Here is a 13,990-nt window from a genome sequence, read left to right as displayed (position 1 = left end):
CGGTGTTGGCCGTCGAATGGCGCTAGCTGCGCAGCATTTGTGCACCGCCGCCGTCAGTGTCAGCCAGTTTGCCGTGGCATACGGAGCTCCATCGCAGTCTTTAACACTGGTAGCATGCCGCGACAGCGTGGACGTGAACCGTATGTGCAGTTGACGGACTTTGAGCGAGGGCGTATAGTGGGCATGCGGGAGGCCGGGTGGACGTACCGCCGAATTGCTCAACACGTGGGGCGTGAGGTCTCCACAGTACATCGATGTTGTCGCCAGTGGTCGGCGGAAGGTGCACGTGCCCGTCGACCTGGGACCGGACCGCAGCGACGCACGGATGCACGCCAAGACCGTAGGATCCTACGCAGTGCCGTAGGGGACCGCACCGCCACTTCCCAGCAAATTAGGGACACTGTTGCTCCTGGGGTATCGGCGAGGACCATTCGCAACCGTCTCCATGAAGCTGCGCTACGGTCCCGCACACCGTTAGGCCGTCTTCCGCTCACGCCCCAACATCGTGCAGCCCGCCTCCAGTGGTGTCGCGACAGGCGTGAATGGAGGGACGAATGGAGACGTGTCGTCTTCAGCGATGAGAGTCGCTTCTGCCTTGGTGCCAATGATGGTCGTATGCGTGTTTGGCGCCGTGCAGGTGAGCGCCACAATCAGGACTGCATACGACCGAGGCACACAGGGCCAACACCCGGCATCATGGTGTGGGGTGCGATCTCCTACACTGGCCGTACACCACTGGTGATCGTCGAGGGGACACTGAATAGTGCACGGTACATCCAAACCGTCATCGAACCCATCGTTCTACCATCCCAAGACCGGCAAGGGAACTTGCTGTTCCAACAGGACAATGCACGTCCGCATGTATCCCGCGCCACCCAACGTGCTCTAGAAGGTGTAAGTCAACTACCCTGGCCAGCAAGATCTCCGGATCTGTCCCCCATTGAGCATGTTTGGGACTGGATGAAGCGTCGTCTCACGCGGTCTGCACGTCCAGCACGAACGCTGGTCCAACTGAGGCGCCAGGTGGAAATGGCATGGCAAGCCGTTCCACAGGACTACATCCAGCATCTCTACGATCGTCTCCATGGGAGAATAGCAGCCTGCATTGCTGCGAAAGGTGGATATACACTGTACTAGTGCCGACATTGTGCATGCTCTGTTGCCTGTGTCTATGTGCCTGTGGTTCTGTCAGTGTGATCATGTGATGTATCTGACCCCAGGAATGTGTCAATAAAGTTTCCCCTTCCTGGGACAATGAATTCACGGTGTTCTTATTTCAATTTCCAGGAGTGTATACGTCACAGATATTTGAGACTTAAAAAGGCCTCTGGAGCTGTACAGTTCCTATTGACTATTTGTAGATGATTGGTATCACATATACAGAGTGTCTAAAAAGTTCGGCGAATGCTGTCAGACAACTAGACGCCACCCGCTACAACACACTTTTGACAACGTTGGTACAGCTTCTGGAAACTACCAGCGGAGGCCTGCTGTGGAATCGATTGCAGAACGGCTGCCAAATGATCCCTCATGGCATTCACGTGCGCACAACGTTCACCTTTCACAGCCGCCTTCAAGCTGGGAAACAGGAAGAAGTCTGCAGGAGCCAGATCAGGGAAGTACGGAGGGTGTCCGAGAACAGTTGTCATCTTCTGCGCCACGGATCGCGCAATGTGCAGGTGCGTTATCATGGAGCACCATCCATTTTCCAGTCCTGTGCAACTCTGGCCGAAACCTCCGGATACCCTGTAGCAATCGGCTGAAAACTGGTGCAAGTGTGCTGTGGACAACATGGTTTATTCCTTAGAACAGAGGATTATTCTGGTGTTGGAATTCCACCGCCTAGAACACAGTGTTGTTGCAACAAGACGAAGTTTTCAACGGAGGTTTAATGTAACCAAAGGACCGAAAAGCGATACAATAAAGGATCTGTTTGAAAAATTTCAACGGACTGGGACTGGTAAAACGCAGTATTCATGGCCTGACTTTCAAGAACAGATTCCTCGTGGATGATGCCGTTGTTGTCGAAGAAGGAGATCAACAGTGCTTTCAACTCGGATGTTTGCAGACGCCTTCTTTTGGACGTGGGGAAGACGGTGAACACCACGACATCCATTGCCTGCCCTTTCGATCCCGGCTCGAGGTGGTAGCATCAGGTCTCATCTGCCGAGACGATGGTGGCCAGAAGCAGTGGATCCTGGTCACGCATGGAAATGAAATCACCAACGGTTTCCATCCGTTTTGCTTTCTGCTTCTCTGTGAGCATGTGTGGCACAAATCGGGAGCCGATCTTGCGCTTACCCGTATCATCGCAGTCGATGGTGTGCACCGTGTCCTTGCTTATGCGCAGTTCCTCCGCAGTCAATCTGAGAGTCCGTCGCCGATCTCGTGCCAGCATTTGGATCTTTTCTGGGGTTCTGGCTGGCCTGAACGTGGCTCACCCTCAGTTGTTCCCTTCACGGAAGCGTTTAAACCAGGGCTTCACAACATACGTGCTCGCGGAGCAAGCTGTGAGCAGCAAGGCGCGAGCACGGAGCAGCGCGAGCACGCTACCCCCACTACCGGACCAGAGCGGAGAGTGGGGAGAGTCACGTGGGGTACACAACAGCTGCCGCCAGTCGATGTAAATCCGCGGCCACCTGCAGGGATATCACTCACGAATTATTACTGTGACAAATGAAACAAATAAAGGAGAATGTACACTTGCCTCATAATTTTATTAGCTTAGTGTATGTCTCTACCATCTTTAGACACTGAAACTAAAGAATTCCACGACAATCCTATATTTTCAACACTTTCTTCAACACTACTTAAAATATCACCTCCGGTTGTAGTGTTCTTCATGGCTACTACATCGAGGAGCTCCTCCCTCACCTGAAGATCTCTATTAACACCTCTAATAAATATGGAAAGCTGCGCTGTTCCAGTGATATCAACACTTTCGTCCAGAGCTAGAGAATACGCCATAAAATCTTTACAGATATTTGCAAACTGGCTCTGGACGTCGTCTGCCATGTCCTGTATGTGACACATAATGGTCATGTCAGATAATGGCACAATCCGAAACTGTTCAGCTTGAGATAGACACAAATGTTCCGCTGCAACTACAAAACCATCTTTTATTAAATCGCCATCAGTGAAGGGGCGCAGGGATTTTGCTAAAAATAAAGCGATTTTGTAACTCACTCTGAGAGCTGCCTCAGTTGATTTTTCTTCGTCGTCCAGATCTTCTTCAGATAGCTTCCTTTTAAGTTTAATAACTTCCTGTGCACGATCTGGTCAATGACATTTTCCACGTCCGTAGTCTTTCGCGTGGTACGACATATAATGTCGCTGCAAATTAAATTTCGTAAAAGAATTCAGCGTTTTGTGACATACTAATCATTTTGCAACACCATCTTTTTCAGTAAACAGATACAATTCCTACCAATGGGGGTTGAACTGCGAAAGCATGGTTGGGGTTACACAACGGCGACTTCACATGATTCTTAACCAACGAAGTGACTGTTAAGAGCTGATCGTAGTACTTTAAACGTTACACAGTCGGCGCGAATTCAATAGGCGGGCTGCGGCCCTATTCAAACGTGCGCGCGCATTTCCCCTCCCTCCCCTCCCCTCCCTCCCTACTCCGCGACCTTGCAGCTGCTCGCGAGCACGTGCCTGAGCAGACGCGAGTACTCGTGCTCAAAACCGGCCAGTTGTTAAGCCCTGGTTTAAACGATCCGTAAACACACTTTCTGCTCACGTCTTCCCTCCTGTACACCTGCACCAACATTCCATGTGACCCCGTTCCAGCCTTCCCCAATTAGTAGCAGAACTTGATGTTTAGACGGTGCTCCACTGCGCTGTGACACTTCCCCGCACACTGACTACGTTCAATTGGTCCCAGTCTGTGTACGCAGCCAGTCACATGCAATGTGTGCCGTGTAATCGATTCTCCTCAGGTCTCTGAAGACCCATACGCATGCACGCACACATGTGCCTGGTTCAGATATGACGCCATTCACCGAACTTTTTAGAGACACCACGTATCTTGCGCGCATAATTGGCCGATTTGAACCTGATGAAATACGCCTGAGACGTTATAAGGCAATGCCTCCACAGCTATAATCCACTAGTGCATAGTTTATATTTTCTTGATGCAATAATTTACCAACAGCCGTATGTATTGTAGAAATTTATTTTATTTTATGTGCTACCAGACGAGTGGGCCCCGAAGATGGCATCAGCGTAAGGCCGAAACTGGTAGCGCATAGAAGTTCATAAAATAAAATAAATTTCTACAATACATACGGCTGTTGGTAAATTATTGCATCAAGAAGTTCATGCCAGCTGTCGTCCCACGATCCATAATGGATCAACGAAGATAGTTTATATCGATTGTGTGACTTATTCATACAGGGTGTTTCAAAAATGACCGGTATATTTGAAACGGCAATAAAAACTAAACGAGCAGCGATAGAAATACACCGTTTGTTGCAATATGCTTCGGACAACAGTACATTTTCAGGCAGACAAACTTTCGAAATTACAGTAGTTACAATTTTCAACAACAGATGGCCCTGCGGTCAGGAAAACTCTATAGTACGATATTTTCCACATATCCACCATGCGTAGCAATAATATGGCGTAGTCTCTGAATGAAATTACCCGAAACCTTTGACAACGTGTCTGGCGGAATGGCTTCACATGCAGATGAGATGTACTGCTTCAGCTGTTCAATTGTTTCTGGATTCTGGCGGTACACCTGGTCTTTCAAGTGTCCCCACAGAAAGACGTCACAGGGGTTCATGTCTGGCGAATAGGGAGGCCAATCCACGCCGCCTCCTGTATGTTTCGGATAGCCCAAAGCAATCACACGATCATCGAAATATTCATTCAGGAAATTAAAGACGCCGGCCGTGCGATGTAGCCGGGCACCATCTTGCATAAACCACGAGGTGTTCGCAGTGTCGTGTAAGGCAGTTTGTACCGCCACAAATTCACGAAGAATGTCCAGATAGCGTGATGCAGTAATCGTTTCGGATCTGAAAAATGGGCCAATGATTCCTTTGGAAGAAATGGCGGCCCAGACCAGTACTTTTTGAGGATGCAGGGACGATGCGACTGCAACATGGGGCTTTTCGGTTCCCCATATGCGCCAGTTCTGTTTATTGACGAAGCCGTCCAGGTAAAAATAAGCTTCGTCAGTAAACCAAATGCTGCCCACACGCATATCGCCGTCATCAATCCTGTGCACTATATCGTTAGCGAATGTCTCTCGTGCAGCAATGGTAGCGGCGCTGAGGGGTTGCCGTGTTTGAATTTTGTACGGATAGAGGTGTAAACTCTGGCGCACGAGACGATACGTGGACGTTGGCGTCATTTGGACCGCAGCTGCAACACGGCGAACGGAAACCCGAGGCCGCTGTCGGATCACCTGCTGCACTAGCTGCGCGTTGCCCTCTGTGGTTGCCGTACGCGGTCGCCCTACCTTTCCAGCACGTTCATCCGTCACGTTCCCAGTCCTTTGAAATTTTTCAAACAGATCCTTTATTGTATCGCTTTTCGGTCCTTTGGTTACATTAAACCTCCGTTGAAAACTTCGTCTTGTTGCAACAACACTGTGTTCTAGGCGGTGGAATTCCAACACCAGAAAATTCCTCTGTTCTAAGGAATGAACCATGTTGTCCACAGCACACTTGCACGTTGTGAACAGCACACGCTTACAGCAGAAAGGCGACGTACAGAATGGCGCACCCACAGATTGCGTTGTCTTCTATGTCTTTCACATCACTTGCAGCGCCATCTGTTGTTGAAAATTGTAACTACTGTAATTTCGAAAGTTTGTCCGCCTGAAAATGTACTGTTGTCCCAAGCATATTGCAACAAACGGTGTATTTCTATCGCTGCTCGTTTCGTTTTTATTGCCGTTTCAAATATACCGGTCATTTTTGAAACACCCTGTAGATGTATGTATGTAAACTGAAGCGACAAATGAAAATTTGTACCAAGGCCAGGATTCGAACCCGGTTCCCCTGCTCACAAAGAAAATGTGCCAACCAGTACGCCACCCTGGCACATCGACTTTGCACAACGGCATGGACTGCCCTAACGTGGCTGCCTCCTCAATTCCAATTCCCATTCACACCATTGGTACTCCCACTCCCAGAAAACTCGAACAGCATTGCAGGAGTCTCCATCTCCTATCCCTGAACTTCAGGCAGGATCACCTGTTTCGTTCGATGCTGAGATGCTACTCCAGTACAGTTGGAGAGCCTCTCCAGTGCTCTTCGTGTTTAGGGGGACTACCAAATGGGCTGAGGCGTCAGTGGGAACTTGAACTGAGGAGGGGGGGGGAGGGAGAGGGGGAGGGAGGGGCATGCTAGGGTAGTCTACGCAGTTGTACAAAGCCACTGTCTGTCATCTACCTAGCGAGCAGGACAGCCGAGCTCGACTTCTGGCCTCGGTACAAAATTTCATTCGTCGCTTCTGTCTGCATATATAGGGTGCTCCCTTGATATTGAGCGGGCCAAATTTCTCAAAAAAAAATAAACATCAAACGAAAAAACTACAAAGAACGAAACTCGTCTAGCTTGAAGGGGGAAACCAGATGGCGCTATGGTTGGCCCGCTCGATGGCGCTGCCATAGTTCAAACGGATGTCAACTGCGTTTTTTTTTTAATAGGAACCCCCATTTTTATTACATATTCGTGTAGTACGTAAAGAAATATGAATGTTTTAGTTGGACCACTTTCTTCGCTTTATGATAGATGGCGTTGTAATAGTCACGAACGTAGAACTACGTGATACCATGTAACATTCCGCCAGTGCGGACGGTATTTGCTTCGTGATACATTACCCGTGTTAAAATGGACCGTTTACGAATTGAGGAAAACGATTTCGTGTTGATGTATGGCTATTGTGATCAAAATGCTCAACGGGCGTGTGCTATGTATGCTGCTCGGTATCCTGGACGACAACATCCAAGTGTCCGGACCGTTCGCGCGGATAGTTACGTCATTTAAGGAAACAGAAAGTGTTCAGCCACATGTGAAACGCAAACCATGACCTGCAACAAATGATGATGCCCAAGTAAGTGTTTTAGCTGCTGTCGCGGCTAATCCGCACACCAGTAGCAGACAAACTGCGCGAGAATCGGGAAATTCAAAAACGTAGGTGTTGAGAATGCTACATCAACATCCATTGCACGCGTACCATATTTCAATGCACCAGGAATTGCATGGCGACGACTTTGAACGCAGTATACAGTTCTGCTACTGGGCACAAGAGAAATTACAGGACGATAACAGATTGTTCTGCACGCGTTCTATTTAGCGACCAACAGCGGTAACGTAAACCGGCATAATACGCACTATTGGGCAACGGAAAATCCACGATGGCTGCGACAAATGGAACATCAGCGACCTTGGCGGGTTAATGTATGGTGCGGCATTATGGGAGGAAGGATAATTGGCCCCCATTTTGTCGATGGCAAACTAAATGGTGGAATGTATACTGATTTCCTACGAATGTTCTGCCGATGTTACTACAAGATGTTTCACTGCATGCCAGAATGGCGATGTACTTCCAACATGATGGATGACCGGCACATAGCTCGCGTGCGGTTGAAGCGGTATTGAATAGCATATTTCGTGACAGCTGCATTGATCGTCGAAGCACCATACCGTGGCCCGTATCTAACGTCCTCGGATTTGTTTCTGCGGGGAAAGTTGAAGGGTATTTGCCATCGTGATCCACCGACAACGCCTGACAGCATGCGTTAGCGCATTGTCAATGCATGTGCGAACATTACGGAAGGCGAACTACTCGCTGTTGAGAGGAATGTCGTTACACGTATTGCTAAATGCATTGAGGTTGACGGACATCATTTTGAGCATTTACTGCATTAACGTGGTATTTACTAGTAATCACTCTGTAACAGCTTGCGTTCTCAGAGATGATAAGTTCACAAAGGTAGATGTATCACATTGGAACAACCGAAATACACTCCTGGAAATTGAAATAAGAACACCGTGAATTCATTGTCCCAGGAAGGGGAAACTTTATTGACACATTCCTGGGGTCAGATACATCACATGATCACACTGACAGAACCACAGGCACATAGACACAGGCAACAGAGCATGCACAATGTCGGCACTAGTACAGTGTATATCCACCTTTCGCAGCAATGCAGGCTGCTATTCTCCCATGGAGACGATCGTAGAGATGCTGGATGTAGTCCTGTGGAACGGCTTGCCATGCCATTTCCACCTGGCGCCTCAGTTGGACCAGCGTTCGTGCTGGACGTGCAGACCGCGTGAGACGACGCTTCATCCAGTCCCAAACATGCTCAATGGGGGACAGATCCGGAGATCTTGCTGGCCAGGGTAGTTGACTTACACCTTCTAGAGCACGTTGGGTGGCACGGGATACATGCGGACGTGCATTGTCCTGTTGGAACAGCAAGTTCCCTTGCCGGTCTAGGAATGGTAGAACGATGGGTTCGATGACGGTTTGGATGTACCGTGCACTATTCAGTGTCCCCTCGACGATCACCAGTGGTGTACGGCCAGTGTAGGAGATCGCTCCCCACACCATGATGCCGGGTGTTGGCCCTGTGTGCCTCGGTCGTATGCAGTCCTGATTGTGGCGCTCACCTGCACGGCGCCAAACACGCATACGACCATCATTGGCACCGAGGCAGAAGCGACTCTCATCGCTGAAGACGACACGTCTCCATTCGTCCCTCCATTCACGCCTGTCGCGACACCACTGGAGACGGGCTGCACGATGTTGGGGCGTGAGCGGAAGACGGCCTAACGGTGTGCGGGACCGTAGCCCAGCTTCATGGAGACGGTTGCGAATGGTCCTCGCCGATACCCCAGGAGCAACAGTGTCCCTAATTTGCTGGGAAGCGGCGGTGGGGTCCCCTGCGGCACTGCGTAGGATCCTACGGTCTTGGCGTGCATCCGTGCGTCGCTGCGGTCCGGTCCCAGGTCGACGGGCACGTGCACCTTCCGCCGACCACTGGCGACAACTTCGATGTACTGTGGAGACCTCACGCCCCACGTGTTGAGCAATTCGGCGGTACGTCCACCCGGCCTCCCGCATGCCCACTATACGCCCTCGCTCAAAGTCCGTCAACTGCACATACGGTTCACGTCCACGCTGTCGCGGCATGCTACCAGTGTTAAAGACTGCGATGGAGCTCCGTATGCCACGGCAAACTGGCTGACACTGACGGCGGCGGTGCACAAATGCTGCGCAGCTAGCGCCATTCGACGGCCAACACCGCGGTTCCTGGTGTGTCCGCTGTGCCGTGCGTGTGATCATTGCTTGTACAGCCCTCTCGCAGTGTCCGGAGCAAGTATGGTGGGTCTGACACACCGGTGTCAATGTGTTTTTTTTCCATTTCCAGGAGTGTAGAATGCTGAAACGTAGCTACGTTCTGTATTTTAATTTAAAAAACCTACCTGTTACGAAGTGTTCGTCTAAAATTGTGTGCGATATGTTTGTGACTATTACAACGCCATCTTTACGTACTACACGAATATGTAATAAAAATGGTGGTTCCTATTTTTAAAAAAACGCAGTTCATAGCCATTTGACTATGGCAGCGCAATCTAGCGAGCCAAGCATAGCGCCATCTGGTTTCCCCGTTCAAGCTAGACGAGTTCTTCGAATTTTTTTCGTTTGATGCTTCTTTCGCGAGATATTTGGCCCGGTCACGTTCAATGACCACCTTGTATATGTAAACTGTAGTGACAAATGAAAATTTGTACCAAGGTCAACATTGGAACCCAGGTCCCGCCCTCACTATGCAAATGCACTTACCACTACGCCATCCTGGCACACTGGCTTTGCGCAAGTGCATGGACTGCCCTAGCATCTCTCCTCCTCAATCCCAACTCTCATTCAGCCCTGAGCGCACCTGGTATTCCCTATAAACTGCAAAAGCTTTGCAGGGGTTTCCATCTCCTATGCCTGGATTTCAGGCAGGATCACCTGTTTCGTTCGATGCTGAGATGGTACTCCAATACAGTTGGAGAGTTTCTCCAGTGCTGTTCATGTTTAGGGGGAATACCAAATGGGCTGAGGCGTGAATGGCAACTAGGACTGGGGAGGGGGATGTTACGTTAGTCCGCGCAGTTGTGCAAACCACTGTATGTCAGCTACCTAGTGACCAGGAGAACCGAGCTCAACTCCCGGCCTCGGTACAAATTTTCATTTGCCACTTCTGTCTGCACATACGCGTCACAGATATTTGAGACTTGAAAAGGTCTCTGGAATCATATAGTTGCTATTGCCTAGATGATTGGTATGACATACTTTGAGATCACTGCCAAGGTATTCCTAAATTCTGGCCACGTATAATTGCGTTCCAGAGGTGGAGCATCATACTCTGAAGCAGGTGACCAAATTTTTTCGGCTCACCAGTGTAGTTCATCATTTTAAAATGACTCTCTCCAAGGTAGTTGCTCTGCCTGATAGAAGTGTGTGGTGTTTCGCAGAGGAGCTGGAGCAGATGGGCAAAGGCGACTGGCGGGAGCTGCTGTGTGGGGGCGGCGCCGAGCTGACGGAGCGGCGGCGCCAGCAGCAGGCGGCGCTGTGGGAGCTGCTGGCCACCGAGGCCGCCTACGTCCAGGTCGTCCACGTCGTCACCAGGGTGAGTCTCCCAGCCGGCCGGACCAGCCAGGTTCTGCCACCGTCTCTGACGGCCTCGCCAGGTGATGCGCTAGGGTCTGCTGGGCACTTCATCAAGTGGAGCCACCCTGGCACAGTGCCTTTTCTGGGAACCATATACACATTGTGATCAAAAGTATCCACTGCTGGCCACCGAGGCTGCCTACATACACTTCATCACCAGGGTGAGTGTGGCAGCCGGCTGACCCAGCATCTGCCACAGTCGCTGACGGCCTGGTCAGATGATGCGGTAGGTCTGCTGGGCACTTCATCGAGTGGAGCTACCCTCGCACAGTTCCTTTTCAAGGACCCACATACACTATGTGGTCAAAAGTATCCACTGATGGCCACCGAGGCTACCTACGTCCAGGTCATACACATCATCACCAGGGTGAGTCTGGCAGCTGGCCGACTCAGCTTCTTCCACAGTCTCTAACGGCCTCATCTGGTGATGCGGTAGGGTCTGCTGGGCACTTCAAGTGGTGCCACCCTGGCACAATTCTTTTTCAAGGACCCATATACACTATGTGAACAAATGTATCCACTGCTGGCCACCGAGGCTGCCTATGTCCAGGTCATACACATCATCACCAGGGTGAGTCTGGCAGCCGGCCGACTCAGCTTCTTGCACAGTCGCTAACAGACTCATCTGGTGGTGCAGTAGGGTCTGCTGGGCACTTCAAGTGATGCCACCCTGGCACAGTTCCTTTTCAAAGACCCATGTACGCTATGTGAACAAAAGTATCCACTGCTGGCCACCAAGGCTGCCTATGTCCAGGTCATACACATCATCACCAGGGTGAGTCTGGCAGCCGGCCAACTCAGCTTCTTGCACAGTCGCTAACAGCCTCATCTGGTGGTGCAGTAGGGTCTGCTGGGCACTTCAAGTGATGCCACCCTGGTACAGTTCCTTTTCAAAGACCCATGTACGCTATGTGAACAAAAGTATCCACTGCTGGCCACCGAGGCTGCCTATGTCCAGGTCATACACATCATCACCAGGGTGAGTCTGGCAGTCGGCCGACTCAACCTCTTCCACAGTCGCTAACGGCCTCATCTGGTGATGCAGTAGGGTCTGCTGGGCACTTCAAGTGGTGCCACCCTGGCACAATTCCTTTTCAAGGACCCATATACACTATGTGAACTAAAGTATCCACTGCTGGCCACCGAGGCTGCCTATGTGCAGGTCATACACATCATCACCAGGGTGAGTCTGGCAGCCGGCCGACTCAGCTTCTTCCACAGTCGCTAACGGCCTCCGGTGGTGAAGCAGTAGGGTCTGCTGGGCACTTCAAGTGGTGCCACCCTGGCGCAGTTCCTTTTCAAGGACCCATATACACTATGTGATCAAAAGTATCCACTGATGGCCACCGAAGCTGCCTATGTCCAGGTCATACACATCATCACCAGGGTGAGTCTGGCAGTTGGCCGACTCAACCTCTTCCACAGTCGCTAACAGCCTCATCTGGTGATGCAGTAGGGTCTGCTGGGCACTTCAAGTGGTGCCACGCTGGCACAATTCCTTTTCAAGGACCCATATACACTATGTGAACAAAAGTATCCACTGCTGGCCACCGAGGCTGCCTATGTCCAGGTCATACACATCATCACCAGGGTGAGTCTGGCAGCCGGCCGACTCAGCTTCTTCCACAGTCGCTAATGGCCTCAGGTGGTGAAGCAGTAGGGTCTGCTGGGCACTTCAACTGATGCCACCCTGGCGCAGTTCCTTTTCAAGGACCCATATACACTATGTGATCAAAAGTATCCACTGATGGCCACCGAAGCTGCCTATGTCCAGGTCATTCACATTGTCACCAGGGTGAGTCTGGCAGCCAGCTGACTCAGCCTCTTCCACAGTCGCTAAAGGCCTCATCAGGTGATGCAGTAGGGTCTGCTTGGCACTTCAACTGATGCCACCCTGGCACGGTTCCTTTTCAAGGAACAATATACACTATGTCATCAGAAGTATCCGCACCCCCAAAATATTAGGTGCATTGAGTTGCTACCTAATGCCAGGTACTCCATATCAGCGACCACAGTGGTCATTAGTCATCGAGAGAGAGCTGAATGGGTGCTCCGCAGAGCTCAACAGACTTCGAACATGGTCAGGTGATTGGGTGTCACTTGTCACATACGTGTGTATGCGAGATTTCCACAGTCCTAAACATCCCTAGGTCCACTGACAGCCGCGCATGATTAGCCGAGCGGTCTGAGGCGCTGCAGTCATGGACTGTGTGGCTGCTCCAAGCGGAGGTTCGAGTCCTCCCTCGGGCATGGGTGTGTGGGTTTGTCCTTACGATAATTTAGGTTAAGTAGTGTGTAAGCTTAGGGAGTCATGACCTTAGGAGTTAAGTCCCATAAGATTTCACACACATTTGAACATTTGAAGATCTGATGTGATAGTGAAGAGGAGGCGTGAATGGACAGCACAAAAGCATACAGGCCGACCTCGTCTGTCGACTGACAGAGACCGCTGACTGGTAAAGAGGGTCGTAATGTGTAATAGGCAGTGTGGCCGAGCGGTTGTAGGCACTTCAGTCTGAAACCGCACTGCTGCTATGGTCGCAGGTTCGAATCCTGCATCGGGCATGGATGTGTGTGATGTCGTTAGGTTGGTTAGGTTTAAGTAGTTCTAAGTTCTAGGGGACTGATGACCTCATATGTTAAGTCCCATAGTGCTCAGAGCCACTTGAACTTGTAATAGGCAGACATCTATCCAGACCATCACACCGGAATTCCAGACTGCATCAGGATCCTCTGCAAGTACTGTGACAGTTAGGCGGGAGGTGAGAAAACTGGGATTTCGTGGTCGAGCGGCTGCTCATTCGCCACACATCACGCTGGTAAATGCCATATGACGCCTCGCTTGGTGTAAGGAGTGTAAACATTGGTTCAAATGGCTCTGATCACTATGGGACTTACCTTCTGAGGTCATCAGTTCCCTAGAACGTTAGAACTACTTAAACCTAACAAACCTAAGGACTTCCTGGCAGATTAAAACTCAGTGTCGCACCGAGACACGAACTCGGGACCACTGCCTTTCGCGGGCAAGTGCTCTACCAACTGAGCTACCCAAGCACGACTCACGCCCCGTCCTCACAGCTTTACTTCTGCCAGTACCTCGTCTCCTACCTTCCAAACTTTACAGAAGCTCTCCTGCGAACCTTGCAGAACTAGCGCTCCTAAAAGAAAGGATATTGCGGAGACATGGCTTAGCCACACCCTGGGGGATGTTTCCAGAATTAGATTTTCACTCTGCAGCGGTGTGTGTTAGTTCTGCAAGGTTCGCAGGAGTGCTTCTGTAAAGTTGGGAAGGTAGGAG

At 50.6% G+C, this 13,990-nt stretch overlaps 1 protein-coding gene across 1 annotated transcript in view; it reads left to right on the top strand.

Annotated features, from left to right (window-relative positions):
* LOC126212700 (pleckstrin homology domain-containing family G member 5) overlaps window positions 1–13,990 on the top strand; it is an 870,566-nt gene that overhangs the window by 678,843 nt on the left and 177,733 nt on the right. Inside the window, exon 7 of the mRNA XM_049940115.1 lies at window positions 10,497–10,651. Within this exon, the coding sequence (XP_049796072.1) occupies window positions 10,497–10,651 (155 nt within the window). The remainder of the gene's footprint in view (window positions 1–10,496; window positions 10,652–13,990) is intronic.

This window comes from Schistocerca nitens, chromosome 11, assembly GCF_023898315.1.
Source record: "Schistocerca nitens isolate TAMUIC-IGC-003100 chromosome 11, iqSchNite1.1, whole genome shotgun sequence".
NCBI lineage: Eukaryota > Metazoa > Arthropoda > Insecta > Orthoptera > Acrididae > Schistocerca > Schistocerca nitens.
The sequence above is the reverse complement of the archived record's forward strand: the minus strand, read 5'-3'. Positions and strand labels throughout refer to the sequence as shown.